The sequence below is a fragment of the Sorex fumeus genome, unplaced genomic scaffold (assembly GCF_029834395.1).
Source record: "Sorex fumeus unplaced genomic scaffold, SorFum_2.1 ptg000169l, whole genome shotgun sequence".
Classification (NCBI taxonomy): Eukaryota; Metazoa; Chordata; class Mammalia; order Eulipotyphla; family Soricidae; genus Sorex; species Sorex fumeus.
Window position 1 is genome coordinate 2,062,179 of NW_026606226.1, and position 25,862 is coordinate 2,088,040.

Below are 25,862 nucleotides of genomic sequence, written 5' to 3' on the forward strand. Positions count from 1 at the left end.
GTGAAAGGAGTCACAGCCGTCAGATGACCCTCGTTAAGCTGTTGCAGGGGCCTGCTCCTCACTGTTGGTGACAGTGCCAGGGAGCCGGTCACTGCAGAGGGACTGATGGTCTTTGGTAGCTGTGTCCTGCGGTCAGACAGGGCATCGCAACAAGCTGGACAGCTTGTCCCCAGGAAATCTGGGTTTCTGATGTGCTAGTGCCTCACAGGCTCCTGGCTTTTTGTTTTGTTTTGTTTTGTTTTGGGGGCCACACCTGGTGATGCTCACGGCTCACTCCTGGCTCTGCACTTGGTGTTGCTTGGGATGGGATGCTGGGGATCAAACCCAGGTTGGCCGCTTGCAAGGCAACCATCCTCCCCACTGTACTATTGCTCGTCTCCCTGGCTTTTGTTTTGTTTTGCTCCCCCCTCCCCCCCCCCCCCCAGCTTTTCCTTTTGGTATTTGAGAAATGGAAGCTTTAAACTTCAGGTCTGTAAGTCTTTGCAGCGCCCCCCTCCCCCCTTATTTTGTTGCTACCTATAGAGAAACCTTACTTCTAAAATAATTTAGGTTTTTCTTAGTTTCCTTGAGCCCTTTATTTTGGTTTAGAGCTGGATGACAAGGACTTGAGCTTTATTTTAGAAATAATGGTACTAACTCAAAATATATTTAAAAGCATGAAATCATTTCTAAGATGGAATCTTCTTTTGACTGATTGGTTAGTGGTAACTGCATCTTGCGGGGGCATCTGCGTGTGCACTGCACTTTCCCTGGAGAGTCTTCATGCTGAGTCCATACAGATCTCTGAAAGGAGATGCTGGTGCTGAGTGTTTCAAGATTGACTTTGTGTATTTGCACACGGAGGAGATTCTGAGAGAAAGAGCCTCTCGGCTCAGGACAAAACAGCACAATGCATACTGATCTGGGTCTAAGGAACACAGATTTTTCTTTTTTTTTTTGAAAACAGATTTTCAAAGTTACAATAACAACCCCTGGTCATAGATTCTTTGTGGCAATGTAACTCAAGGAAACACAGTACCATAAAGATGCCGATAAGGACAAATGTGTGTCCCCTAAAGCCATCGTCATCCTGAGGACTGAGTCTCTGATGTTTGAGTGTTGGTAGAAAGGAAGGGCTTAATCTAGAACATCCGCTTTGGAAGCAGTCGTACCTGGTTTTGATTCTGATCTTTGCCACTGGAATTTTTGTTTTACTTGGAGCAAGTCACAGAATTATTCTGACTCTCAGTTTCTTGGTCTGTACAAGTATTCGGGTCAGTAATTGCCATGGAGTCGTGAAGACTCACTGGGGTGTTAATTGAGTCTGGTATGTTGCTCCTTCCCCATCGTGTCAAAATGTAGTTGGGAGAGGCTGGGGAGATGGTTCAAAGGGTGGGAGTGCATGTCTAGCATGCACGTGGTCCCGTTTGGTCCCCAATGCTCCCTCGTGCCCCAGCACCTCTGCCGGTATAGCCCAGGGGCCCCGGCTCTGCTGACCCCGTCAGCACCTCCTCGGAACTGCACCCTGCACCGGCAGCCTGCAGTGCAGAAGCAGGCCTAAACCCTGACCCCTGGGACCTGCTTGGGAAGTTGCCTCTGCAGAAGGGACAGAAAACATGGTGCTGGACTTCGAGACCCAACACTGCCCCAAGTGACCACCCAGCACCCAGCAGGGAGGCGCCTCTGAGAACCTTTATGTCTTGTCCTCAAACCAAAACAAAAGAATTATTATTATTATTATTATTTTTTAAATTTTTTATTAGTGAATCACCGTGAGGTACAGTTACAGATTTGCATATTTTTGTGCTTGTGTTTCAGTCATACAATGCTCGAGTACCCATTCCTCCACCAGTGCCCATTCTCTACCCCCCATGATCTCAGTATCCCTCCCCCCCCCCCCACCCCTCCTCCCACCCCTGCCTCTGTGGCAGGGCATTCCCTTTTGTTCTCGCTCTCCTTTTGGGTATTGTGGTTTGCAATAGAGGTGTTGGGTGCCCATTGTGTTTGATCTATGGTCTACTTTCAGCAACGCATCTCCCATCCCAAGCGGGTCCTCCAACCACACTTTACTTGGTGTTCCTTTCTCTATCGGAGCTGCCTAAAAAAAATTCTTTAAGAAATAGAAAGCGAATCCCCCAAGGCCCTCTTATGTGGGAGCCCTTCAGTAACATCTTGGAGAATCTGAAGAGAAATGAGCAACTGGGCTTTGTGACCACTTGCCACGTGGCTGCCTGTCCCCTCAGTGAGGGGGGCTGCACCCCACTACCACCCCACCTTCCTTCCCAGGGCCCCCAATTTCTCCTCACCCTGGGCCAGGGTAGCCGAGGTGTGAGCCCCGCCCCCTCCCCTCCTGCCCCTCCCAACATCCCACTTGCCGGGGGACCAGGGCATTCACAGGGAACAACCCCCCCCCCCCCACCCCGTCCCCTATCCACTCTGGCCTTCTAAACCCTGGTGTGAGGATCTGCCTGCAGGGAAGAAGCCGCCTCAAGCAGACAGTTGCTCAGTTCTTCCAAAGGAAGACACTTCTGCTGTACAAACCCCCAGTCCAGCCCCCCTCAAAAATCGACTTCCAGCCCCCAGGCAGTGGCGAAAGGCCTTGGAGGTCCAGGCCAGCTGAGCTGGGAGCCAGCCGGGAGAGCGGGCAGTCACATCTCCCAAGGTCTTCCTGGAGTCAAAACAGAAGCCCGCCCTGCTCTCTGGAAACTCGTCCTTCAGAGCCACCAGAACGTGAGGGGGGTTGTTTCTAGAACAATGTATGCCCTGGGGCATTGTTGGAACTGGAGAGTGACCAGTGGCCTTGGTGGGGAATGAAAAGCCGGGTGTGGCCCTGAAAGGCCGGAAGTGGGGCCTGCCCAAAGCCTGGACCCTGGCTGGGGGTGGGGTGGGGGGTCACACAGTGGCTCTGCAGGAGGGGCACCTCTCCCAGGAGCGGCAAGGCCAAGACGGTGGCGGCAGCAGACGTCACTGCAGGGGCCCCGCAGGCAGCACTCGCCGCCACAAGATGCCCCGCAGTGCCTGCGTGCACACCCAGAGGAATCGAAGTATCCTCTCCACAATGTCTAGTTTCCAACAACAGCAAAAAACTATGAGTCATACAGAGAAATAGGAAAATATGACCCATATGCTGAGAACAATCAGGCCCCGAGACTGCCTTTCAGAGGCATCAGAGATTTGATTTACAGAAAAAAAGACAATAAAATGGGCCTCGTAGACGCGATCAGGGAAGGAAAGCAGTGAAGGAGGAACTGACGACGGTTCACGGAATAGGGATTTTTCAGTAGAGTGAGGAGTGGTTTTGAAAAATGAACCAAAGCGAAATTATGGACTTGAAAAATAGAATAACATAAACGTATTTTTCTTAATTTTATTTTATCTTGGTTAATTGTGATTTGGGGGGCCACTCCCCGCTGTGCTCAGGGCTTACTCGTGACTCTGTGCTCAGGGATCACTCCTGGCAGGCTGGGGGACCTGATGGGATGCTGGGGATTGAACTCGGGTTGGCCACGTGCAAGGCCAGCTTTACTATCTCTCCAGCCCGAAGAGACAAGGATGAAAGTAACAGGAGAAAAATAACTCATGACATACAGGGGAATATCAGTGATTTGTAGCTGAGTTCTCATCAGAACGGAATGTGGACCAGAAATCAGTGAAGCAACATATTTAAGACGCTGAAACAAACTTCTGTACATCCTCAACTCCATGTCTTAAAAAACTGTTCTTCCAAGTGGAGATAAAATGAAAATACTGCTAAGAAAAACAGAGAGGAAGAGAACTTCTTGTGAGCACACCTGTTCTAGTAAGGTGTTCAAGGAAGCACTCGGGCTAGAAGGAAATGCAGCCAAGTAACATATTTGCAAAAAGAAATGAGGAAAATAAGAACAGATGAATAGAAAGTGAAAATATATTGTAAGTACAGTTCCCTTTAATTTCTACAAAGACAGACAGATGCTAAAGAAAGAAGAGGAAAAAGACATAAAAAGTTTAATGAGTAATTACAGTATTTCATTCCTGTTTTCTATCATGTATTAATTTAAGAGATACTTAACAGAGGATGGGAAAGAAGTGGAGTTATATTGGAGTAAGTTGCTGCATTTTCCCAGAGTTAAGTTAGTATTAAGCTGGTGTATACTGTGATAACTTAAGATGCACATTACAATCTCTAGAGCACTGCTGAGACGTCAGCAACAGTGAATGCAGCTGACCCTGGTTCGATCCCCAGCCCCACATATACCCCCCGACCCCTCCAGCACTGCCAGGAGGGACCCTCAGCACGGAACCAGCAGTAGACCCGAGCAATGCTGGGCATTGTCCCCAAACAACAAGAGAACCAGCCACCTTGATGCTGGACCCCGAGTTTGATTATTGGCTCCAGGTTTCCCCCACCAGCCCTCCCGGGTGTCACCCGCATCATTGGGCTGAAGCACCTGATCATCCACCCCACACAGCCAGGACAGGTATTGCCGGGAGAGGCCCCAGGCCCCTGAGCTTGCTTGGGCCACCCCCTCACTTTAGCACTCTGCTTTGAGGACCCCGCGTCCTAGATGGCTCCTGAGAAGCAGGCATTTCCTGGGGAGGTGGGCTCGGGGCTGTACGGGGTGTGTTTATGGGTTAAATGAATCTTGTCTGTGTTCGGTGTTTGATTTGGGCCTGTCACTTCTATTTATCTAGAAGGACCAGAGAAAAGGTGGATTGAAGGGAGAGTGGAGGTCTCAGGGAGCATTCCTCCAGAAGATAGAATGGATAGGTAGGTCTTTAGTGCAGACACAGAGGGATTTGTTCGTGTTTACAGCAACGTCACTTATAATAGCTAAAAACTTTGCTTATTTACTTTGGTCAAGCGAGATAATTTTTATTGAATCATATGGGGTACCAGGGATTATTAGAAAGATGTGAGGGGAGGGATTGGAGCTAGTGGAGGGATTGGGTAGGACGCCTGCCTTGTATGCAGCCGACCTGGGCTTGATCCTTGGCGTCCCATAGGGGCCTCCAAGCACCTCTGGGAGTGATCCCTGAGCACTGTCAGGTGTGGCCCAGCAACCCCGCCACCCCCTCGCCACTGCCCTCCAAATAAAAGATGTGAGGGGAGAGAAAGAGAGAAATATGTGTTCATGAGAGAACAGGGGCTTCTTCAGAGTGAAAGAGCCGACGAAGAGACAGAGACAAGTAGCAAGGTAAGTTTTCCGGGGAGATCACGGGCTTGAAGGAGCAAGCCTGTAATAGCTAAAAACTTTGACAAAGCCAAACAAATGTCTGTCAGGTTATAAATGGAGAAACAGGAGTCTTGGGTGAGACAGACGGAAGGTAGGGTTAGAGTGGAAAGTGCTTAAGCATGTTAGAGTGTTTGCGTGCTAATGAAGTTCGAAGGATTAAGGTTGAGAATCTGGCTTCGAGCCATGAATTTTGGAGTAGGGACAGTGCGCATGAGATTTCGGAAGAGCAGCTAAAAGAAAGGCAAGACCGAGAGGCCGGTTGAAGGCCCGTGGGCAGCGTTGGTAGGCCGGCACTGGTGAAGACCTTCACTTGGTTGGAATTCTTGTGGCTGTTTTTGTTTGTTTGTTGTTTGTTTCTGAGTCCTGCCGGCAGTGCTCAGGGTTTCCTCCTGGCTCTGCACTCAGGGAGACCATATGTTCTCCCCGGCATCCCATATGCTCCTCCAGCAGGCTCGGGGGACCATATGGGGTACCAGGGATTGAACCCGGGTCAGGTGTGTCCAAGGCAAACGTCCTTCCCCCTCTGGCCCCATGTGGCTTTTATTTTTTATGGGGCCTTGGATTGTAGTACTTGGCCGCTTCAAAATGAGAGGATAAAGAACTGAAGTGAGAGTTTGAACCAGAGGTTTTGCAACGTTGCTTCAAGGGATGAATCATGAAGTTCGGTAGAGGACGTTCTAGGTGTAAAGGTTATGAGCTGGGAACTGTGTTTCTTCTCCCCCTCTCTCCCCCTCTCTCTTTTCCTCATTCTCTCTCATTCTGTGCCCCCCCCCAGCTTACTCCTCCCCCACCTTTGTGCAGTGCTTACTACTCGATTCCACATTAGGTTTCAGAGTTGCTGGGCGAGGAGTGGAGGCTCTGCGCTCTGTGGCACCTGCAGGCTCAAGCTCTGCACCGTCACAGGGAGCGCGTGCGGGACAAGGCAGTTGTCGAAGTCAGGTGTGCCTCCGAGCCTTGCCCCGCAAACTGTGGGGCTCAGCCCTGTCACTGCATTAGGGGTCGCAGAGCAGAGCAGCAGCTCCGGGGAGCAGTGCCTGAAGGCGCAACCACAAACAAATTCAAAGTCAAACGTGTGAGGATCCCGGGGTGCAGTTTTTTGGACTAAACGGAGTTACGAGTGGAAAAAGATTTTAGGAGCCCTGGTTAGCGAAGGTTTGATGGCGGTGCACATCATGACGGCAAAGAGTTTCCTGGAGATCGGTTTAGACTCACCTTCATCCCTTGCGCGCCTTGGCGTGGGGCAGTTGGGTCATACCCGGCGGTGCTCGGCTGTTCCTGACCGCACAGGGTTCCCTTCTGCACCCCATTGCACAGTCTCTCTGGCTTGAAGTGTCTTTTTTTTTTTTTTCATTTTGGGTCACACCCAGCGATGCACAGGGGTTACTCTTGGCTTTGCACTCAGGAATTACTCCTGGTAGTGCTCAGGGGACCATATGGGATGCTGGGAATCAAACCCAGGTCAGCTGCATGCAAGGCAAATGCTCTACCCACTGTTCTATGTCTCCATCCCCTGGAAGTGTCATTAAAAAAAATTGTTTTCTGTACCCAGTGGTGCTCAGGGCTTACTCCTGGCTCTGTGCTCAGGGATCACTCATTCCTAGCAAGGCTTGGGGGGCCATGTGGGATGCTAAGGACCTAACCCTGGTTGACTGTGAGGAAAGTAAGCACCCTATCCGCTATATGATCTCTCTGTTCATATATATATATATATATATATATATATTTTTTCTTTTTGGGTCACACCCAGCGATGCACAGGAGTTACTCCTGGCTCTGTACTCAGGAATTACTCCTGGCGATGCTCAGGGGACCATATGGGATGCTGGGAATCGGACCCGGGTCGGCCGCGTGCAAGGCAAACACCCTCCCCGCTGTGCTATCACTCCAGCCCCTCTGTTCATATTTTTAAACAGTTACTTCTGTGTTGCTAATCTTGTCTCCAGAAAATCGTTTTTCATGAAAATGCTTAGGGCCGAGAATGTAGCTCAGCGATCGAGTTCTCGCTTCGCCCCTTGTGAGGTCTGAGGTTTGATCCCCAGCATGCGGAAACTGTTAACAATAACGTTAAATAAGTAAAATGAAAATGCTTAGAGTTTTCCCAGGTGCACAGTAGACATGTGCCGTGGCTACTGTTAGTGCAATATTGGGGGTGAGAAATGGATCGAAATGAAGGCCTGGGGTGATGGTACAGCGGGGAGGGCACTTGCCTTGCTCGCACTGACCCACGTTCGATCCCCGGCATCCCAAAAGGTCCCCTAAGCACCACCATGAGTGATTCCTGAGCACAGATTCAGGGGTAACCCCTGAGCACTGCCTGGAGTGGCCCAAAAACCAAGAAGAAGAAGAAAATAGAGAAATGAATGTCACTGAGAAGCTGAGAGAGAGAGTGCCCGGGTGGAGGCCGGCAGAGCCCTCCCTGGGAGGCCCCCTCCCCCCAAACACACACACAGACACACACGCACGGCTGCCGTGTGCGCAGAGCCGCTGACACGGGATGTTGTCCCGAGTTGTGGCCTGGCCGGGTGCCAGCAGGACTTGGCGACCACAGCAGGAGGCGCGCTGAGCGTGCTCACCAGGGTCAGCGCGGGCAAGTTCTGTGGCGTCCAGGCTCCAGGAACCGGGAGATTAAAGTGTCAGGGTGATCGCCGTGGGGATGTTGACAGGCCTCCGCCGCGAGGCGGTAGATTATGCCGAGGGCTTCGGTGGCGGTGATAAATGGGGTTTAGCAGATCGCCCAGCAGAGCCGGCGATAGCGGGAGGCCAAGCAGGGACTTAGCAGGGCTCCCGCTGCTTCCTCGGGCCGCTGGTGGTGTCCTGCTCCTGCTCCTGCAAGCTCCCGGGCTTGCTCGTCTCGGGAATTTGCTGCAAGAGTGATTTTGCTGGCGAGTTCCTTTCCCCCCTTCCTTTGAACTATGCTACTGCCCGGCCCTAGCCAGGGAGCACCCTGGTTAATCTGCAGCAGCGCCCACCTTGCCTCTGGCCGTGTTTCTTGGTCTACATGAGACCAGGTGTGTTTCCCTGCTTCGCTTTGTTGTTGTGATGCCGAGGAGTGTGTGCGAGACACCGCCGCCGCCCCCCCCCCCCCCCCCCCCCCCCCGGGCTGCAGTGCACTAAATGTCATGCATGTGGCCGTTTCCGTGGCCCTGCTGGGCTTGAACTCAGAGCCTCCCACAGGGAGGGCAGCCCCCCCCCCCCCCCCGGAGGCATACCCAGGCCTTGGACAAGGGGCGCAGGCAATAATCCTTTTATCATCCGTCACTTTTTCTTCCCAGAGGGCTAAATTCTCCTTATCGTGCCAAATCCCCTTTTCCCCTGATATCTACATTTCAGAGTTTCCCTGTGGTTGGTCCTTGGAGCTCTTTCCCCCTCCTCCTCCTCCTGTGGGGGTGTGTGGTGGAAGGGGGGCAGGGAGAGGTTTGGGGGTCACACTTGGCAGTGCTCAGGGAATCACTCCTGGCTCTGTGCTTGGGGCTCACTCCAGCGGTGCCGTAAGTGGCGCAGGGGTGGAACTAGGGTTGGCCACGTGCAGGGCGAGTGTCTGTGCCCCTGTCCTGGCTCTCTGGCCACTTCGGCCTCTTTCTGTGGCAAATAGGATCAGCTTTTTTCACAGGGCCTGGGGGTGGACGGGTCACCACCAGCAGTGCAAGGATTGTGGGGTGCCAGGCTGCCGGGCACAGGGAAGACGGGCGCCCACGGCTCAGCCGCGCCTCAGCCCCCCACTCTGTACCCGGCACCTTCCCCCGGGTGTGTTTAGGTAGCTCAGGGGGTTCCAGAAACTGTCCTTTGAGCCGGAGAGGCTCTGACGGGGCCAGATTGTGTGCTGTGGGTTTGATCCCCGTCAGTGCCTGGTTCCCCGAGCACCAGCAAGTGAGAACCCCATGCACAGAGCCAGCAGATACCCCTGAGCACCACCAGGTGTGACCCCCCCCAACCCAAATAAGTGAATAAATAAAACACTCGTTTCGTTCGTTTCCTGGTTTTATTTATATCTTTATTTTAGGCACCTTGGTTTGCAATACTGTTGGTGTTGGGGGTCACGCCTGAAGTACCCCAGCACCCCACCCTCCAGCGTGTCCACTTCCTGCCACCACTGTCCCAGGCTCCCCGCTGCCCCCAATCCTGATCCCCTAGCGTGAGCCCTCCCTTCCCTATAAACTTCCCACCGAAGACCAGTGCTCAGGCTCCGTTGCCTTTGGGCGTTGGCCATTCCTCTGCTGTGTGTCCGCCCCACACGCGGGAGGTCACTCCACCTGGCCCTCTCCTGCAGATTCACCGCACTCAGCACGGTCCCCTCCACATCCACCCTCGTGGCAGCGAGCTGCACGGTTCTGCCATTTCCTATTGCCGAGCACTGTTCCGTCGTGTGTGCGGAGCGCAACTCCTTACCCCCTCAGCTGCCCCCGGACGCTCGGGCTGCTTCCAGATTTGGGCGGTTGTGAGTGGTGCCACAGTGAGCATAGGGGCACGGATGTCTTTTCTGAGTATTTTTTGCACCCTTGGGCCAGGTGCCAAGAAGTGGAGTTGCTGGGTCAGTTGGACACAAAGTCTCTTTTTCTTTTTCTTGAACGGGATTTTCCCCCAGAGGTGCTCTTGGCTCCAGTGCTCTTGCTGGCAGCGCTTGGCAGAGCGGGTGGTGTTGAGGCGTTGCGTGGCCCGGCGATGTCCCTTGAGCCATATCACAACCTCCACATTTAAGTATTAACATTCGCATGCTGGTCAATTGACCAGCTGCCGTTTTACACTGGTCTGCCTTTCCTCCGTGATGGCAACTCCGTTATCCCTTTGCTCACACCAGCACATTCGAAGGCATTCGTTTCTTATTTGCTCTCAGGCCGAAATACTTCAGGAAGTCTTCGCACTTCTACCTTCAGAATACCTGCGGGATTCGGTGAACTTTTCACCACGGCAGTCCCAGCCTGGCTTCCCCGAGCCTGCCCCCGGCAGTGTGATTCTCTTAGAAAGTGAATCTTGGGCCCGAGAGCTGGGCCACGCTTGAGCTTCAGCGCTGCCCGGAGGAGTCTCCAAGCGAGTGAGCACTGTCCCTCTGGCCCTTGACCACACAGTGGAAGCGAACCTTATCGCCCGGCCCCTCCTGCTGGCTTTCACATCTCTTTGGAGTGAGTGTTTGGGCCTTTCTCGGCAGCACTCCATTCTCTGGTTTCCAGTGTTGGTGCCTCACGTTGACATCCCCGAGGCCCCCGCCCCGTGTTCCCACTGAAAGCCATCCTCTGTTCTGTTCCGCCTCCCGGAAGTGCTCTCTCCCTGGGTACCACTGGAGGGTCTCTTCCGGTTCTCTTAGGGTTCTTCTCAAATGTTACCTTAGCATCTGCAACCTCTATGGTCCTTCTGGCCCCACCACCTGCTCTCTCCTTCTTTGCTTTTGTCTTCTTGCTTCTTACCACTGGCTGACATTTATTTATTTGTCTGTCGGCTGTCTCACCCTCCTGAAATACAGGCATCGGGAGAGGAAGGCCTTGGTTGTTTTGGAAGCTTGCTCAGCCCCTGGGACCTAACATAGTCCCTGCAGCGGGTGATGCTCAGTGCCTGTCGGACGGTCACCCCGTCGCAGACTCTGCCTCTGAAGCTCCGCTCCTCTAGTCCGCATCATCCATGCCGAAGCTCACTCACAGCAGCACCCTGTCAACTTGGTGCCACGGGGAAATAGCCCGGTCTGCATGGTGTTTGTTTTCTATGACATGAAAATGGGCTTTGGGGGAGGGGGATGGGGGCCGGGGACATTCAGGTGGTACTCAGGACCTGTACTCAGATCTCACTCCTGGCGGTGTTCAGGGGCCATAGGGGATGCCAGGGATCGAACCTGGGTCGACCGTGTGCAAGGCAAGTGCCCTACCCGCTGTACTGTCACTCAGCCTCCACATTTTTGCTCTCTAGATCTTGTTTGTCCTTGTTTTGGGCCATACTTGGTGGTGCTCAGGGCTCACTCCTGGCTTTACCTGCTCTGCTATCTCTCCGGCCCCTCTTTCAACAGACTTAGATCTGGAGAGCAACATTTTATCATTTTCTAGATAATTGTGCAGAGAAAGACATAGTAAAGACCATGAATTCTCAATAGGGTTCAATAAGTGGTTATTGATTGTGCCTCCATTTCCCATCTGGCTGATTTATTGGGATGATCATTGCACACGTGTCAGCACTAGATCATAAAGGTGGCCCTGAGACCACGTGGGACAGTTTCATTCCACTACCAGAACTGGGAAACTGGTCAGTTTTGTGAGCCACTAAACTCGTAATTTCAAACGTCCACGGTATGATTGCTTCAGATCCATGCCCCCGACTTCCTCTTGGAGACCAGACAGTTGTAAATCCAGAGGCACTTTATCAAGGAACACTTCCTGAATACCAGGAGCTCCCGAACGCCAGAGGCATTGACAATAAACGACTAACTAAACAGTAGCTGGTTGAAGTGATGGTCGTTTATCATGGACTTTCTCAGGACTGTAAGAAAAAAAATTCTGAACGGTACTGATAGGTCTGGGACCCGGCACGCCCCACAAGTCATTTATTGATGCTGTGAGTACTGGAGACAGAGAGAGAGGAGAAGGGGGGCAGGGCTGGGGCAGGGCTGCAGGGTCCCCACTCGTATGTGTTCCCGGTGTGTCACTGTACCTCCAGCCTCGAAGACACTATGACAGCACGGTCATATTTGTTTATTTGAACCCAAGATCGTGTACTGACTTGGCCTTTTTTCTCTTTTTTTTAAATCACTTTTTCTCTTATTCCTACAATTTTTACAGATTTGGATTGGAACGATAGCACAGCGGGTAGGGCATTTGCCTTGCACGTGGCCGACCCGGGTTCGATTCCTCCATCCCTCTCGGAGAACCCGGCAAGCTACCGAGAGTATCCTGCCTGCATGGTAGAGCCTGGCAAGCTCTCTATGGCATATTCTATATGCCAAAAACAGTAACAAGACGTCTCACAGTGGAGATGTTACTGGTGCCCGCTCAAACAAATCGATGAACAACTGGAGGATAGTGCTACAGTGCGATAGATCTTTACAACTGAAGTTCTGTTTTCTCATTCAATTATTTACTCCCTTTGGCTCCCAAAACTAGCAGGTTTTGTTTGTTTTGTGACTGCATCCTGCTGTGGGGTCATTGCTTTCAGTGCCCGGGGGGCCATGGTGCTGGAGATTGAACCAGCGGAGCCTACACCTGGCCCTCCGAGCCGTCTCCCCTGCCCACCAGGGTCTGTCTCGTTTTCTGACTCTCATTGTTCTTGGCGCTTAGAGACGAGCCTGAGGTTCTCGTTCACTACACTTGTTCATGGTGTGTGATCGCCCTGCCAGCCTGCCGGAACAGGAAGCTGGATGTCCTAGAGAATGGATCAAGCATTTCCCAGACACCTGCATTGATCTGTGCTGATAGTTTGCCTATTGTCATGTTAATAATAGCTCAAATTTCTTAAAAAATTATTTTTTGAGGGGGTGCCACACCCAGCTGTGCTCAGGGATCACTCCTAGCAGGGGCTGGGGGATTGAACCCGGGTTGGCTAAGTGTAAGGCAAATACCCTTTCTTCTGTACTATGTGCCAGCCCTAAAAGGATTTTTTTCTTTTCTTTCTTTTTTTTTTTTTTAAATCTCTCTCCTTTTGGGTCCTGTGGAACAAACCCTTATTTAAAAAAAAAATTTTTTTTTAAATAAAGTTGTTTATGATGATACAACTCCTCTTTTTGAGGTTCATATGAATAATTTTGTATCAAAAGGATGACTTTTAGGGGCTGGAGAGCTAGTAGGGTGTGTGGGCACTGGCCTTGCACATGCCTGACCTGGGCTGAGTCCGGGCACCCCCTAGAGTCCCCCAAACCCATCAGGAGTGAGCCCCGAGTGCAGAGCCAGGAGGACATGTGTGGTGAGCACGGCCTTTGTGGGCCCCAGACAAAGAAACAATGACCTGGTTACTAACACTGACTTGGAGACGTGTTGGGTGGCACGGTCACTCAGTGTGTGTCCCTAAGTCCGTGGTCTTCTCTCGGGCGGGTGTGCCTGCTGCTGACCTCTAACAATGAAGTGTCCCCGATGCAGAACAGCCTTGTGCGTAGGGAGGAGGCAGACGAGAAACGGAGAATTGTTCTGGGGTGGGCCTTCAAGAACCCTGACATGGCTTGCGACCTGAAAAGGGTTTCGCAAAGTTGTGCTTTAAAAAAATCTTGAAAGGAAAAAAAAATTGATTTATCTGTGCTACACAAAGGGAAGCATCGTGAGCTCTTAGGCTTTTATCTGCCAGACTACTCAGAAATGAGTAATTCCAGGTGGGGCACGGGGTGGGCAGGGGCAACTCAGAGGCACGGTGTGTGCATTTGGTGTTCTGGAAGCCTGGGTTCAGCCCCCGGCAGTACCCAGACTCCAAGCAGCAGTTGTTCGGGGTAATCCCTGAGCAATGCTGGGCGGCCACCCCCCAAACACAACAAAAATGTAAAAAGTAATTTCAAATAATTCTGGGTCTTGATTAGTCCACAGATGTACCACACATGTAATAACGTGACCTAGAACTCTCCAAGACACGCATTGGACCTCTGTCAAATCTGGGCTTTGATGTACCTCTGTAATTATCTAAAATCTAACCTTTGGGGAAAAATTGGGGGAAGAGTTCACGGGATTATTCTGTGCCATCTTTGTAGCTTCCTAAGAATTGTAAGTATTTCAAAATACAAAGTTCAGAAAGGCCATTCTTTCTCTGGCCCTTATGCTGAGCACTGGTCCCGTGGGGTGGGGGTGGGGGGGCAGAGGACAGGGTTGGGGGTGGAGGTCCCAGGAGGGGGACAGTAGAGAATCCCGGGGAGGTGGGATGTGGCTGATGGACTCAGTTGGGTGGGGGTATGGCAGATTGGCGGGCGGTGGGGGGGCGCAGTCCGGGTGAGGAGTCATTGAATTCTGGGTGTGTTTTGAAGACAGAAAGAGAAACATTAGCCAGTGGGCGGGTGTGGGTCAGTGGAGAAAAGGAAGATGACCCCCGGGTTCTTTCAGCCTGGACAAGGGAAGGAACGAAGGAAAGGGACAGGAAGGAGCAGCCATCAGGAGCCTGGTGCGAGGAGTGTAACAGTGCTCCGCCCGCAGCCAGGGACCGGGCGACGTCCTGGTGCCTGCCTGCCCTGGTCACCTGCGGCTGGGGCGTCTTGGCCTCGCCCTGGCGCTGCTGGAAAGACGCCTCTGTTGGGTAAACAGGAAGTTGTTTCCATGGAGTGGAGAAGCAGCGGCAGCTCTGTGTGGCCCTGCCGAGAGCTGCTGCCTGCGTCTGCACGTGTGCTCGTGTGTGCATGCGGGAAACTGCCACGGGGTCCCCTCATTCAGGCGGCAGCTCATGTGGCCGCATGCTCTGGGCCCCCAGCCTGGCCTGGCTCGTTTTGTCATCAGGTAGAAGGACACCCTTTTTGCTGCCTCACTTGTTGGCCAGGCATGTTCCTTTTCCACTGGGGTGAGGGCTCCGTCAGGAGGCGGATGGAGAGAGAGACTGGATGGAGGAAAGAGACTGCTCAGCCGTGCGGCTCTCCTGGACGCGGGGGCCCTGGGCTGAGCCTGCCTCACTCTCCTGGACGCGGGGGCCCTGGGGCGAGCCTTCCCTGCTCTCGTGGACACAGGGGCCCCGGGGCCAAGCCTGCCTCACTCTTCTGGACACGGGGGCCCAGGGCTGAGCCTGCCTCCAGTGTGTTTTGCTCCTTGAAAGGTTCTACCTAAATGTGCCACAAGATACTTCTTTTCGAGTCAGATCTGGACAAAAGGACAGGTGGCGAATCCTCGTGACACTCTCTCCCCCCGCCCCACTCCCCCATCTCACCCTACTCCTCATGAGATGCATCAGTCCCTTGTTGGACTCACCGTTTTGTGGGGAAGAGTAGATGCGGGGGAGGGGGGCGGGGGGAAGATTGCGGAAATCCCGTGCCAGGAGATGGACCGTGATGGGAAAGTGAGAAGAGAAGTTTCAGAGCCGAGGGAGGGGACGCAATCCTTTATCTGAGCATCACCACATTCTTGGGAGGGGGTGTGTGAAATGGTTAGAGAGGTTATAATTAAAGACCTTGAAACGGGGCCCCAGGAGGGTAATGCAGAGATAAGCAGTCGTGGGGGGGGGGGGGGGTGGAGCCGCACTGGGACCAGGCCGCTCACTGCAGCACGCCCGGACTCCGGGCTCTCGGGGGTTCGTGCGGTACCAGGGGAAGGCTGGCGTGTGTGGAAGGACATCGGGCGGCAGCAGGACCACTCTGTGGGGGTCCCTGGGGCTGCTGTGTGTCTGGCGAGACCAAGAGTCACAGCAGGGGTTCTGGCTGCCATGTCGTTTCCTTCTCCTCCTTCAATACTTGGGTATTTATCCGAATGCTGCTGTACGGTTTTGAGGTCATGGCTGGGCCACTGCTGTGTTTTTTTTTTTTTCTGGGGAACAGTGATACTGCCTTGAAGGGAGCAGGCTTCCCCACAGCCCGGGGCCCACCCTGAATGCCTGGGGGGGAGTTCTGATGGGCACGAAGAAGAAAACAGACACCTGGCTGTCTGGGTCCTGGGGAACCTTCTGAGCCCAGCGTGAGGTAGAGAGCCCAGCTCTGCTGGGGGAAGGGGCTGTGAGCACCAGCACAGGGAGAGGTTGGCAGCCTGCACTTTCTCCAGAGCCATCGCCTATCTTAGCGCAGTAGGGACCCACCCGACCTCCTGCAAGCACCATCCCCCCCCCCCAGCTCTCTCCAGTCCCTGGGTCTGATTTTCCTCCCCCCCTCCCTTATCCTCCCCTCCCCTGTCCTGTCCTCCTCCTCCTCCTCCTCCTCCTCCTCCTCCATCTTCTCCTCCTCCTCCTCCTCCTTTTTTTTTTTTTGGTGGGTTTAGAGTTTACTCCTGACTTAGGGTTCACTCCTGGCAGTGCTCAGGGGATTGTACCCGGGTCAGCCGTGTACAAGGCAAGTGCCCCACCCGCTGTGATGGAGGTCTGCATCTCTCCAACCCCATGCAGACCTCTTTGGAGAAGATTCTGCGTCGTTTAGGACAGTGGCCTTTGAAAACTACTAGGCCTGCCCCCTTGGTTATGACCCTGGGTGCCAGCCCGCCGGTGTAGACGGGTGTCAGGACACTGGTCCGAGCTGTTCGACCCAAAGTGCTGTCACAGGTCTCTCATCCAGAAGCACGTGGCAGGAACAGTCGTACATAATAATCACGTGTAAGAACACTCTGGAGAACTCTGTGGCCTATGAATAACCAGATGCTTAAACTTTCCCTGCAGTACCTTGAGTGGATCTTAAAATAATAGCTTTTGAAGTGTCTGAAGTTACAGTCATGTCAGAGAGAGAAGCCCCAATCAAAGGGCACACTTATTCTCCACTCTCGTACCCTTTCCTTGGCCATGGCATGAAATAAAAAGCATTTGCTTCTTCCTAGCAGGCCAAGAGGTGGGAATATTAGCGGTATGGATGATCTGACAAGGACAGGCAGCCTGTCACTCTAGGAGATGAAGCAGAGCACGGCGGCTGCATTCCACCCACTCCTGGCCTTTGGAACACTTCTGAGAACTTCCCAATCATTTTAGAAAAACAAAGTACTTAGAAAATATAGAGGTTTTTTTTTCTTAATAAAAGAAAATCACTTATTTTGGAAATCACAAAATTAATCATTCTCTTGTATCTAAGAAGCTCTTTGATGTGTACTGGTAATTAGTATTTACTGCCAGACAAATGTCTCTCGGGCATTTTAATTAATGGGTGGCTTGGCCAAATGAGCTTCTGATGGTAAACCTTCATAAGGGTTTATTTTTATGTTTCTCAAGAATGGCTGTCTCTTCAAAGCTCTTTAATTAGACAAGGTTTAGCTACTAAAACATATTATTAGAATAATTAGGCCTTGGGTTAGGAGAAATAGGGGGTCAAAGGAGCAGGTACTGTTAGAGTTCGGTCTCTTCCAATAAAACCTAGCGTTCTGCCTCGGGTGGACGCCCAGTTCTCCCGCAGCGCAGAGGGAGCCCCCGCCTCTGTGAGGGGCTTTGTGTCACTCAGCGTCGCCGGGACAGAGCTCAGCAGAGGCCCTCGCGTCCTGCCGTGCGGGCTCCCTTCACCGCTTCCGTCTCCCACACGCGTTGCGTGTCCTTTCTCCAGCTGTTCGTTTGCAGTTCCGCAGCTCTGCTCCGTGTTACCAGCCGAGTGCAAAAAGCGTCCATTAAAAAGACAACAACCCCCGTAATCCACAGGCCGTGACACTCTCTAGAGACAGGCCTGTTTGCAGATGCAGACCCCTCGTGGACAGCGGGGAGGTGGGAGACTGGACTCCTGGTCCTCGCGGATTCACGCGGGTGTGTGCCTGGTGCTGGCTTGTGCTTTCTCTAAACGGAAGGCTTCTTACTGCTCGTTGTCGGTCCCGTGATTCTTTCAGAAGGGGATGCGTCAAAGGTCTTGGCGGGGGGAGGGGGCATGGATAATGTAGTACTTAGAGTCATTTAAATGATCTACTGATCAGACGGTGTTATGAAAATCCTGGGTGATCTCCGGGGATCACTTCTGATGGGGCCCAGGGGACCCTGCGCAAAGCTGGCATCAAACCTGGGTGAGCCCGAAGCAAGGCGGGCAGTCTGCCCGCTGAACTGTCTTTCCACACCCCTGCCCCAGGCTTTACGTTCCTTGTCACAATGTTGTTTTGCTGATCTGAAATGTGTTCTGTCGGTGGGTTGCCCTTTAGCCCCTCTTCTCTCGGCCCCCCACTTCCTGTCCTCACCTCTCAGTCTTGGGGGTGCCTGTGTTTCATGCCGAACTTCCTCTGTGGGATGAGGACAGGGCAAACCTGACTGGTCACATGTTTGGGCTGGCCCGAAGCTCTTGGGTACTATTACTAAACAACAGCATCTTTATGTTTATGATCAAATGTTTTACTTTCCCCACCGTGCCTGGACGCTCGTGCTGGCAACTGCATTCTGGTCCCAGCCGGTCAGGTGGCTCAGGGAAGCACCAAGGAGGCCACTAGACGTTTCAGGTTGAACAGACGGGCTCACCGCTCATGTCCGTGTCAGCAGCGGTCCCCCTCCGTCTGTGTCGCGGGGGACCTGTCTGTCATTGGTTCAGGATAAACCTCCTACCATGATCTTCTTTAAGCATTTGAAAGAGCTTGCAGCACTAATTTGGATTGATCCCTTTTTAAATGCCCAAGATTCCTAGTTGTGCCGAGTTTGTCACGTGTCAGTTCTCTCGCTGTCCTTTCCTCTGGGCCGGGCGGGGTGTGTGGAGCACACGTCTTGGTGCTCGGGGCCTGCGCCCATCTCCACGGTCAGGACCGTGCGGTGTTGGGCGTTGAACCCAGGCCTCCTGCCCGCAGAGATGGGCTCAGACTCCCCACCTGTGCTCCAGCGTCCCCTTGACTTCCCTTCGGCAGCATTAGCCAATGAAAGGATTGATCCTGGTAGAAGCGTCACTGATGTTATCTGCAAGGATTAATCACACAGTTTCAGGGCTGCAGAGAGATTACAGGAGGTCAGGCACAGGCCAACGCTGGTTTGAATCCCAGCACGGGGTAGACCCCCAAGCATGGCCAGTGATCACTGCTGAGCCAGGAGTAGCTCCTGAGCACAGCTGGGGGCTGTCCTCCCCAGACCCCCCAAGTAGAAGTCTTTAGTATGCAAACATACGTAAAGATGCAGGCATATCACTACTTTCCAGAGACCTGTCACAAACTAAGTGTGTGAGTTTTTAATTTTTTTTTGCTTTTTGGGCCACACTGGGCAATGCTCAGGGGTTACTCCTGGCTCTGCATCCAGCTGTCATCCTGGCAGGATTCAGGGGACCGTATGGGATGCCGGGGACCGAACCCAGGTGGCCGCATCCTACCCTCTGTACTATCTCTCTGGCCCCAAGTGTGTGATTTTTTAATTTTTTTTTTTTTTAAAGAACACAAGTTGTAAACCTTGGAGAAAGCAGAATAGGCTAAATCACGTTAGTTCGTTCCCCTTTAGCAGTGACTGATTTCTGCCCTCGTGCTAAAATGGTCGATCACTGTGACTCTGCTTGTTGCCTCACGCTGGAGCACAGGAAATATCGCTGATGTTTATCTTCATGTGCGCAGGGGAGCTTTGCGGCGGGGATAGGGAAAGGAAGGGGCCGGGAGCAGAGTCTGTGCCCGTACAGATGTGCCCTGCGGAGCTCCGCTCTGTGCTGGCGAGCGTGTCCTCAAGCCACCTCACACAGGACAGGACCACGCCTAAAGCAGGATGCGGCCTGGCTCCCGATGCGTCTTTGCTCCTGCGTTGCTTGCAGTGTTGTTCCTTTCCCTGACCCGTCCCCTTGGTGGGGTCTCTCCTGAAGCTCCCCCTCCCTTGGAAATGCGGCCCGTGTCTGAAATGAGAACTGACCACGTGCTCCTTTGTCGCAGACCACCTGGTGGCCCATGGCCGGATGGCCGAGAAGGAGGCCCGGAGGAAGTTCAAGCAGATCGTTACGGCCGTCTACTTCTGTCACTGTCGGAACATCGTCCATCGCGACCTCAAGGCTGAAAACTTGCTTCTGGACGCCAACCTGAACATCAAAATTGCAGGTGAGGGGTGTGGTGGGTGTGAAAGGAGCAAGTAGCTTTTCCTTAAGTTCTGAAAGAAAGGGCTGATCTATTTTCCGCCCTCAGGAGAGGAAGACTGGAAAAATTCAGAAGCACGCAGGAGTGTGTGTGTGTGTGTGTGTGTGTGTGTGTGTGTGTGCGCGCATGCGCGTGCCTGTCTCTTTAGTTCTTTTTTATGGAGTGTGAGCTGGAAGGGGCAGAAAGAAGGAAAAGGGCGATGTTTAAGATTCTCCTATTTCATTTGCTTATAAGGGATGGACATGGAGAGTCTCATGCTAAGTGAAGTGAGTCAGGAAGAGAGGGACAGGCATAGAATGACTGCACTGATTTGTGGAATATAAACGTAACAATATAAGACTGACACCCAAGGACAGTAGGCACAAGGGCCAGGAAAATTGCTCCATAGTTGAATGCCTGTGTCCTGAGCTGGGGGAGAAGGCAGCTGGAATAGAGAAGGGAGCACTAACTCAATGATGGTTGGAGGGATCGTTCGGGATGGGAGATGTGTGCTGAAAGTAGATAAAGGACCAAATGTGATGGCCTCTCGGTGTCTGGATTGCAAACCATAAGGCCCAAAACTAGAGAGAGAGCATGGGGGAAATTGTCTGCCACGGAGACGGGGGGATGGTTGGAAAGGGGGGGGCGGGGTCCATACTGGGACATTGGTGGTAGAGAATGTGCACTGGTGGAGGGATGGGTGTTCAATCACTATATGACTGAAACTCAAACATGAAAGCTTTGTAACTGTGTCTCACAGTGATTCAATTAAAAAAAAATCTCCTATTTTGGTTGACAGGTTCCTTTTAAATAATAAAGAATAAAAGAGAAAATCAGGAAGGGCAGAAAGCTGCTGGGACCTTTCCGCCACGCAGCTTCACGTGGCCCGGTTGACTCCTGTCCCACAACAGTGCCTGAGTTCGATTGCTCAGGAGAATGGGTCTGTGCGTGGCCCTGGGCTGCCCCCTCTCGCTTGCCCTCCTCACTCCCTCTGGCCTGCAGAACTCTTGGCTCTGCCTCAGCGTATCATCTTCCTGCTGGTGCAGTTCCTGCCTGGCCGGCACAAGCTCACCACCTATTGGTGGAAGGAAGCAACTGCACGCTGTGTGGAAACTCAGACCGGCCTGGGTAGAGGCTCCCTGACCCTCCTCCCTGCTTTGCCGGAGTCCCTGGACAGGGAAGAGGCAGGGAGACTTATTTAGACACTGAGCACCGCTAGGGCGTAGCTTGTCTGGGATGCCAGGTAAGGAGAGCTTCCATCCGGCTTCCCCCTGCCTTTATAGGAAGGAGTCGGGCCTTAGATGATCTTTCCAGGTCCGGGTACCATCTGGACGTTTTCTTTTGTGCAGATGAGAGCTTCTCAGACTCATCTGAACGCCAACGCTCTTTTCAGAAATAAAAAATCAGTCAGTGCCCCGCCCCAATTGTATTCTTTCGGCACCTCACCATCCCGTCCTCAACCTGAGGCTGTTTCTGCCTCCCTGGATTGGTCCAGCGCCCCGGCAGGCTTTGTCTTGCTCACCTCGGGGAGCACGGGATGCAGATGAATCAGTTTGTTTTCAGGCTTTCCACCGGTGGACTTCTTACCTCCCTGAGGCTGTGGACACTGGTGCCGAGCCTTCCAGCTCTTTGAGAGACGCACACGCTTAGTCAGGGGCGGGCCGGCAGGAGCTGCTCCCCCCACCCCGTTCCACATGAGACCATGTTCCTCTTGCCCTCGTGGCTGCTTTACCTTCTCCGAAGCCGGCCCCACGGCGCCGGGAGTGCAGCGGCCTCTTCCCATCCTCACCTGGGCAGTTCCGTCATAGCTCCAGAGCACAGCCATCATGCTCCCTTCTCGCGAATTCCCTGTGGTTTTGTAACAAAGGACCACCAAGGTAGTGACTTGACACCACACAAATGTATTTTTTCACCTTCCCAGAGGTGAGCTCCCAGGACTGATCCCTGAGCGGGGTGGCCCCAAAATAAAAAACCGAAGACCCCCCCCAATGGAAAAAAAAAAGAAAACAGCTTTCTTTTTCCTGTTTATTTTACTCTACTAACACCACCACCCCCCCCAATTAAAAAATTATGCTCTCCTGATCTTGAATTTTGAACATTTTTTAAAACTTAGTTAAGGAAAATTCATAAGGATTTTACTTTTTTGCATTGTAAGAGCAAAAAAAAAAAAAAGAAGCCAACCACTTATAAAAGCAGGAGTCAGTAATAACTAATCTTAGAAATGCTACCGAAAAATATTTGGCTAAGAAGATTTTAAAATATATTTCTTTGTTAATAGTTAAAACAAATTTTCATAGACACACTATGAGTCTCTACCTGCTGGCGTGTAATTACAGACTCAGAGGTGCTGGCAGCCAGCCTTGGGCCCAGACACTGGCAAGATTTTGAAGTTCATTAACCCCAGGTCTGCAGTCCTGTTGCTTTCAAAGCAGAAGGAACGTCTCCCCTGGTGGAGGGCCTGGTGGGACGACGAGCAGACCTTCTCTTGGCTCTTAGATTCTTTCTCCCCCTCCCCGCCCCCACCGTTTCTCGACTCCTCAGCCCCTGCCTAAACTTCTTTCCTTAGACGTAAAGGAGAAGGGGTTCCCCCTCGCCTGCCCCCTCGTCTTTGTAGTGGGCAGTGGGGAAATGCGACTGGTTGAAGCCGGTCAGAGCATGGGGTATTTGGGGGAAGTAGGTTGCATCCCACCAACGGTGACCTTCAAATCCCTCGTCTTTACGTGGCTTGCAGGTTCACTGACATACATCTCAATAAGCAGCAACTCTGCGAAAAAGAAGAAAAGAGGACTTTGGTTTGATTAAAAATATTTTTAGACCTGAACTGCTCGTCTCTAAAACTCTTCCTATATGTTTCACTGTCGCATAGTAGAAGATTAATGTGAAATTCTTTGGAAGGAAATGGGCGTATTTAGGAGATTCGGGGGCGGGGGGGGGGGAAGAGAGGAAGAGAGTCTCATAAAAGAAGGGAAATATCACTGTCCAAGCTGGGATGCAGATGCCTCCAGAACAGAGTGTCTAAAATTAGCGACAAGTCAGATTAGAATATTTCAGAAAAGCGGATTTTCACGATGCCAGCATTTCCCTAAGTGATCTCGATGAAAAAACAGCTCATCTTGTTCAAATGTAGAAGTCAAACAATTTGTTTTGAGTATGTTTGTGCTTATATTAGTTTTGTCTTTTATTTTTAAATCTCCTAGACTTCTTTCGTACATGAATGGCTGTGGCATTACAGTTACTGAATGGCATTTGGTGCTTGGTACCCAGCCGTCTCCCTGTGTCTCACCCAAGCCCACTCCAGGCATGCGCGGGGCTGGGCTTCCATTCCCAGCACTGCGTGGCCGCCCAGGCCCCCTGAGTATAGCCCTGGTGGTCCCCGCTGCTGCTGGGGAGGCCCTGCGGCCAGTCCCAGGTCAGTCAGCCTGGCTGCTTTCAACTGCTGGCTCCCCGGGAGAGTCGCCCTGTGTCTGGGCATGCAAGAAAAACTTCCGTTACAGGAATTGGGAGGTCCAGCCAGTCACGGTTGTCGTGTTTATGTTCTTGCCCTCAGAATGTTTGCCTTCATTCTGTTTCCGAGAGAAGAGAGCCAGCTAAGTACCTTTGTTTTCTCTCTGTTTTAGAATGTAAAAATCACTCTTACTCTTCCTAGCCAACCTGCCTCCTGTCGGATTGTTTATTTTTAAAAACATTTTTTTTTCCTTCTTTTTGGGTCACACCCAGCGAAGCTCAGGGTTCCTCCTGGCTCTGCATTCAGGAATTACTCCTGGCAATGCTTGGAGGACCCTATGGGATGCCGGGGATCTTGCTTGGATCAGCCGCGTGCAAGGCAAGCGCCTTCTCTCTCTCTCTGGCCCCTGGAAGAAGAATTTTTAATCTGGGTAACCATCAGATGTGTGGGCCAAGGAGTGGGTCCCCTGTCCGACGCAGTTTACAAATGGAGAGATGAGATTCTCACCGAAGGACCGTCCAAGCTGGGGAGGGGTGTGCCAGCTTTGCGGTGGAAACGAAGTAGTTTGTCTTGTTTCAGCTGATTAGAGAAGTGTCTGTAGTTGTTAAAAGGCTGCTTGAGTCAGAACCCCGCTGTGGTTCACATACTCCCTGAAGCTCTTTCAGACCCTCAGATCCACCAGAAGGGTTTGCAAATGGTGGGACCGTCTTTCCAGCCTAAGGACTTGGAGGCGTTTCTCTCGAAAGGCCGGCTCCGGGCATGGCCTCCCTGAGAATCATTGGTCCAGTGGCGACCCATAAACAACAAGGGCCGAAGTTCAGCTCCAGCAAAGCCAGTCTTTGGAAAGAATTTCCAAGTGCACGAGTTTAAGGCACTGTGGAAAATTCTGACCTTTCTTCAGCGAGACCTAAATTCAACTCTTCTCTTCTCTTTCCTCCGTTCCTCTTCTCTTTTCAGTTTGTGGGCCACACATGGTTGGAATCGAGCCAGGGCTGATCACAGACGAGACGAGCACTCTGACCCCCATCCCGTTTCCCCAGTCCCTGTTTTCCTTTTCCCAGCAAGAAATGAGAGGCCGGGGTGATAGTACAGTGGGTAGGGCACTGGCCTTGCACACAACCGGACCAGGTTTGATCCCCGGGTTCGATACATGGTGCCCTGAATCTGCCAGAGTGGTTCCTGAGCACAGAGCCAGGAGTAACCTCTGAACATCACTGGGTGTGCCCCCGCCTGTTCCTCCCCCCCCCCCCATAAACTAAGCAGATTTTTGCGAATTGTGGGTCTGAGCATGTCGGTGGGGGCTTATTAGCTTTGAAGCACCACTGCAGAGTCTGACACAGCTTGCTTCTGTGGCCGCGCCCCCAAGTACCCTGATACCAGTGCAGAAATACAGCAGCTCAGATTTTTTGTGGTGGTTTGCCCAGCCCAGAGGGACCTGTGGGGGGGGGGGGGGTAACTGCCCATCTGCAGAGACTCACTCTGGCCCTCGTCTGTTCGTGCGTGGGAGCCCACAGATGCGTCCATGCTCCCAGAGAGGTGTGGGGAGTGCTCATGATATTGCTACTTGATTAGGATTTTTTTTTTCTTTTTGAATGGAGACACCGTGATTACTGTCCTGTTAGTAACAGGGTTTCACGCCTACGCTGTGCCCCTGCCCCCCGTCCCTGAGTGGACACTGTTTCTGGGCCCACATTACCTTCGTGGCTGGCTGTGGCCATTGCACACCAGTCGGGGGTAATGCCCAAAATGCTGTCATCACACTCAGATGCTGTTGTTTCCATTTGGTGGTTTTAGATTCTGTTGAGAATTTAAGGGGGCTTTGACTTACTCTGGTCTCTGAAATCACACTCCTGCGTGGTGTTTGAGCGCTGGACATCACGCTTCGTCGACCAGCTAACTGGGCTGAGGTACCCCGAGGGTCAGACCGCGGGCACTGTTTCAGGTGCCCCGAGGGCCTGGTTTAGCAGCCTGACGCCGACCGGGGTCGGGCACTGTTTTCAGGTTCCAGTGGCCACTGTTCACCAACCTGGTCGGGAATATCTCACTGCAGCCCTTCCCTGCATGTATCTACTTAATGCCGAGTTGCCGAAATGTCCTATACATTGATTGGGAAGAGCTTTCTGTTTTGTTCTGGGGGCTTTGGGGCCATACCCAGCAATACTCAGGACCGACTCCTGGCTCTGTGCTCAGGGATCATTTCTGGGGGGGAGAGGGGGATCATAGGTGGTGCCAGAAAAATCACGCCTGGGTGGTCTGCATGCAAGCGCTTTACCCACCCTGCTGTCTCTGGATGGCTTTCTGCTTTGCCAAGAAAGGCTGGGGAAGCAAGCACGTCTGTTATAGCATGGAGGGACGTGACCTCGGACATCATTTAAAACGAGCTGAGTTCAGTGAACTTATTGCTAAGGTGTATATAGGCTCTAGTTGGGAATGTCTAAGTCATTTTTGGAAAATCACACTTTTTTTTTCTTTTTGGGTTACGCCCAGCGATGCCCAGGGGTCACTCCTGGCTCTGCACTCAGGAATCACTCCTGGCAGTGCTTGGGGGACCCTATGGATGCCAGGGATCGAACCCAGGTCATCCGCGTGCAAGGCAAACACCCTATCCCGCTGTGCTCTCGCTCGGTCCCGGAAAATTACACTTGAATGCTGGCCCATCCTTTTCCTTGTGTGTGTGTGTCCCGTTGCTCCTCCCCTCCTCGCC

General features: G+C 52.4%; 1 protein-coding gene across 2 annotated transcripts in view; it reads left to right on the top strand.

Moving 5' to 3' along the window:
• The window catches only part of SIK3 (SIK family kinase 3), a 187,072-nt gene that overhangs the window by 109,873 nt on the left and 51,337 nt on the right, over positions 1-25,862 (top strand). For both annotated transcript variants that reach the window (XM_056107700.1, XM_056107701.1), the window contains exon 4: positions 19,537-19,698. In XM_056107700.1, the coding sequence (XP_055963675.1) occupies positions 19,537-19,698 (162 nt within the window). The remainder of the gene's footprint in view (positions 1-19,536; positions 19,699-25,862) is intronic.